The 5,371-nt window shown below is 32.5% G+C and overlaps 1 protein-coding gene across 1 annotated transcript; it reads right to left on the bottom strand.

Moving 5' to 3' along the window:
* Positions 1 to 404: 404 nt before the first annotated feature.
* Positions 405 to 4,983, bottom strand: LOC127878867 (protein draper-like). Its single transcript, XM_052425393.1, has 6 exons — positions 4,959 to 4,983; positions 4,303 to 4,464; positions 3,669 to 3,818; positions 2,976 to 3,125; positions 2,350 to 2,473; positions 405 to 1,289 (listed from the first exon to the last, which is right to left on the bottom strand). The coding sequence occupies exons 1-6, from the start codon at positions 4,981 to 4,983 to the stop codon at positions 1,181 to 1,183; spliced, it is 720 nt and encodes a 239-aa protein (XP_052281353.1). The 3' UTR covers positions 405 to 1,180.
* Positions 4,984 to 5,371: the final 388 nt, after the last annotated feature.

The following is a 5,371-nucleotide window of genomic DNA, read 5'->3' as shown; positions in this document are numbered from 1 at the left end:
TCCTTTCCAACCTTTATATTCAGTTGTATCCCGGACGCCAGTAGTTCGGCGATGATATACATTGTATTCATTTTTAGATAAAAATCGTTAATTCATGTATAATACTATCGAATAAAGCTAAGATCGGAGCATAAAATTTTAAAAGAGAATTGAATTGGCTGTTGTATGTGTATTGTAAAGATCACCGTTGTTTAGGGTCAATTAATCGTGGCTCTGGTGAGCTTAAACTCAGATCCGTTTGCATTGATGAGACATGTGCACGTTTATGCAACCTGAAAGAAAGAACTACACAAATATAGCAAAACACACATTGCATACAATAATGTTTTCAGGCTTAGGTATAATCGCAAGGGCTGTAGTTAGAGATCTGACAATTGCCCAAGTAAGAGAGATAAGCGATATCAGTATCTTACATATTTTAATATCATATAACATAAACCATAAGTAACTAGATATAACATTTATGTCGTCGTTAACTCTGTATACCTAATATACTAAATATATTAATATTCAATTATTTTTTCTTTTTTTGTCGTTTTTGTTTCAAAATGGAAATATGTGAGATTTATTACAGATTGCAATACAACTTGTAATGCTACTGAATGAAATGCTGAGATATGATATTAAGTTTCGGCAGACAAAAACACCTAACGATACTCTAGCTTCATGACGTTTATTCTGGTGGCATTATAGGGCATTATATGGAAATTATGACCCTCATATTTTTGTAATGAAATTGCATCAGTATTTCTTGCTCTTTATTTGTGTCTCATTTTGGCATGTTGCACTTATCATAGAACGAGTGTTTTTCGTTTGAATATTTTTAAAGATAATATACTGCTACAATATTATATATAATAAATTATGGATTTAATTGTTAAAAAGGTTTTCCATAATCTGTTTATAATTGCATCTAATGACAGGATCATTATATTTTCTTTATAGCTATAATTATTTTGGATAACTTTTACTTTTATTAAAATCGTTAGATTAAAACAATTATTTAAAAATTAAATTACATAAAACATATAAGCAAATAGATTGAATATACGGCATATCGCAAGGTATTCTTGTATTGGTCATAATTGCTGATCAATGTGGTTCAATAACCTTCCCATTGTACAGTTAACAAACGCTTACACAATCTTATGGTGCGTTGTATGGTTATTGTTCGTTGAAATCATGTGTTCACTGTTCTCGCAATACCAATGTTTGTGATATAATCATCAGAGTTTGACGTTGACGCACTTGGTGCCCCTACAGATTCGGTGTCGGCTGTTGTTGATTGCCTAAAACATATCCAGAACGTTGAATTTGTAAGATAACCAGGCAATAGAATCTCTTAATTTTAATTGTTCGAAATAGCATGTTGTGAGAATCTAAACTTATCAGAACGGGTATGTTTTCAAGTCTAAATCAACATTAATCAACGGGTTAACAGCCACAATATATATACAACATTTCCCCTTGATTATTAACCTTAACATTTTAATCTGCATGATCATAGTCTTGATGAAATTTAATTTATGCCGAACATTTAAAATTACTGACAAAAACTTCGAAATTCTTTTAAATGATTCTAAATGTATATACGAGTCTACAAGGCATCAATAAACACTTAGTATTTTGATACATTTTGTGTTCTGTTGACTGTCCATAGTCTTCATAACCCTTACATAAATTTCTATCAACATACTTCAACAGTCTGTTTTAGATAAATACCGCGGACGAAATGTTAATAAAAACGTAACAAATAGATAAATGTATATTTTTAGAGGCAAGTGTTATAGTTTAAATTAATCTACAATATTTTCTTATAGGTTTCGAGATATGGCCCTGACGTAAGTCCGAATGATAGAAAAACTGACAATATTTGTTGAGCGCTTGGTATAATGCATTATCAAACGATATGGGAGACTATCGAGTACAATAAAAAAGTGTTTCAACATGTTCATATACATTATTAACGGAAGACATTGTAAGCAATGTTTTTGGAAGATATAGATGTTTAAGTTGTTACTAAGGAAGAATAAATATTTAAGTAAGTGGCTGTGATGTTTTATAAACATGGGGACTATTTGAGGACTTTGTTCTCGAATCTTATACATCTTCCTTTTCTGCCTCTTTTATTTTTGAAGGAATCTGTCCATCGCTTTAAACATTCAGCTAACTTTCCCAGATAACATTTTTTAAATTGAATCAAATGATTGGAATTGTTGATTGAGACAAGATTCTATTAAACATACACACTATATACTTTGCCGTGGACCATTCCGCTTAACACATAAAAAGCTTTGCTTTAGCAATAGGTTTTATATGCGTGTAGGTCAGATTGCCATTGCTATTTACCGATCTTTCCTTTTGCAGTAGATACAACCTCCGACGACAGTGGCAAGTACGACGACTGTCGCTGTTGATGCGGAAATAGAAATGGCAACAACAACCACTGAATCACCAGACTCCTGGTAACTTACTGCAAAAACATTAGTGCATTTTGATTTACATATAATTTCACAATACATCTTAAGTAGGAAAACATGATGTCAACTGAAAATGATTTGTGTAATGGAAGCTGTATCTTGACTTTGCTACTGCATGCTTTGCAACACACATAATAATACATACACTAAAACCAATATCAAGACAAATACTTAAAGGAATATGTTGACATCCTGTGCCGAATCAATTGTATTTGAACTAACGAGCATAGAAACAATATACCATATCGTATTCACTTTTCTGTTATTACCTATATTAAAGAACGAAATGAGTGCTCTTTTGCAAGCTTTTGGATCACATCTTGTTTTCTTTATTTTGGCGTATATTTTTCGTGTTTTGGACATTTGATTGTTGTATGCGCTCTTTAATTATATATCTTGCCCCATATCGCACCGTAAATATAGCCATGTGTGTATATACCTTTTTAAGAACTATACATAAGAGCGTTTTAAGAGTAACACTTAAAGAATATTCACTTTTCAAAACACTGCAGTTACGACCAGTCCATCCTTCTTCGCAGCCTTTTGGACAACTGCCGTCTGTTGTTCCACACGCATTCAGAGAATCGTTATTTGAACAGTGACACCTATGAGTGCAGTTTTGTCCGAAAAATCCAGTTGAACAGGCTAAATTAAACAGCATCAAATAAAAACATACATTTGTATTCCATAATGACACGGATAGTGTTGAAACTTAATACCCCGAGAAAAAACTTCGTTTTATTCAAACCTTGCAGGAATAAACATTTCAAGTGCAGGAACATGACATCGTTTTGTTTAATTGAATGATTCATTATACATATGTCATGTTTTCATGGCACATGGTGCTTTTTTAATTTATAAAATGTATACATAGTTAACTGAATAGTTTTTTCAAAGCCATTAACATGATATATCTTATCTTCGTGGAAATAATGGTATTAAAGCTATGATCACATTAAGTTATTGAAACAAAAAAGTTTTTATAGAAGTTATTATCGATGCAGAAGCAAAATATAAATATGCAAACGATCCCAAATTTTCATTTTTTGCAGCGACTCGCTTAAGCGCTTGGATCATGGGACATGGTATCATTTAAATGACCACTCACATTAAATAAAATACCAGAATACGTTAATAAGATATTCTCTCCTATGAATGTTTTTCGAGTTTCCTTATTACTTTACTTACCGGTATTACATGTCTTATCATGGTTGTAGTCGTACCCAGATGTACAGCCGCCTATACATATTCCGTTATTTTTGTAACATCTTCCATCAGAATTGCAATTATTCCCGCAACGATTGGAGCAGTTTAAACCGAACGTTTTATTTGCGCATTCTGTCAAATTAACATAAGAATGCTAAATGCACAAAATACGCTTTTGTAACAATAGGTTTAGTCTATGATAAATAAAATAATGAGCAAAGTGGAATACAGCTTAGCCTTCGTCATTCATTGTCAGATGATCTCTTTTGAAACATTGTACTTAATGGATATATTAAAGTGCCGTTTTCAACACGTTTTTCATTAATTTCTACCTGTGGTGATAGATGCAAAACGAGGCTGAATCATGTAATCGTTAAACATTGGTAATGTTCATAAAACCAGAAGGTTGAAGGAGGTGGAGATTGAAATATCAATCTTAAAGGACTGTGATAGTGTTAAAATGAATAACTATGAATCGTCAAAAGGACGGAAAGGAACTAAAAAATGCAACTAATATGAAAATAATAAGTATAGTTAAACGGAGATGTTGTTTTGTATTTTGTTATTTTGATACGAGGATATGTAAATGTATATTACAATGTATGGAACAACTAACCTATATTACACAATTGACCAGTCCATCCGGGATCACATCCGTCCGGACACCGGCCAGAAATATTGTTACAGAAGGTATTATTTATACAATTTCCACATTCTAAGCTGCAATCAATCCCAAATTTTCCTGTTTCACAGCCGCTGTTAATAGGTTGATCTTTCTCTACAAAGAAAATCTGTCAATGTTTATGTTTACCTTAAACATATTTAATGATTACAGTTAAGCTCTAAAATGTTCCCTTACAGCGTTTGAGCCTAATTAAAAAATCGTTTTTACTATATCATACATATACATTTACGATATGTTTTAAAACGTGAAAAGCTTCCACTAATTTAATTGCAAATTTATTCAGAAGCGCTTTTCAGCCAGGTTATAATATTAGTAAACCAAATTTTCGTGTTCAGTACATGACCTTTGTAGGAAACATCGTATCATATATGAAATAATCAAATATGAGGTCTGCTGTATCTAAGCAAAAGCGATGGTTATTCTATTATGTTTATCAATTAAATACATGCATTAACATAGTTGCTTTAACCGGAATAGTATTACGCTAAGTAGATGTTAGGTGAGATTACTCGAGCATACGAATGTTGAATGAGCATAAGCATCTAGTACAACTAATAAGCACACTAACTGAAGAACGATTAAAATACGTGAGTAAAACTTAAGCCGACGCATTGTAGCGTTAAGAATAATATAATAATATGCTTTTGCAGACGAGTTTGGTCAATTTAAATGCGTTAGATAAAATACAAAAAAGTACTTCACCTGCGGTGTAAGCCTGATGTATCAAAACTATAAACACACACCATACATAAGCGTTCTTTAAATTTGCTCATGCTTCCCATTCAAATTCATCACAAATTAATATTCCGTACATTAATGACATGTGCGAGCCTGACAACACAAGACTGATAATGCGCATGCAATACAACTCCAAAAACATCTAACATCGTGCGCCGCACCACATAAGTGGGTTGTTGACTTATAATGCTAAGTTTACATCTGGCCACGATCTCCCCGATTAGCCAGAGGCTTACAAATCGGGGAGCTCTACGATTAAATG

This window comes from Dreissena polymorpha, chromosome 4 (genome assembly GCF_020536995.1).
Source record: "Dreissena polymorpha isolate Duluth1 chromosome 4, UMN_Dpol_1.0, whole genome shotgun sequence".
Lineage (NCBI taxonomy): Eukaryota > Metazoa > Mollusca > Bivalvia > Myida > Dreissenidae > Dreissena > Dreissena polymorpha.
The sequence above is the reverse complement of the archived record's forward strand: the minus strand, read 5'-3'. Positions and strand labels throughout refer to the sequence as shown.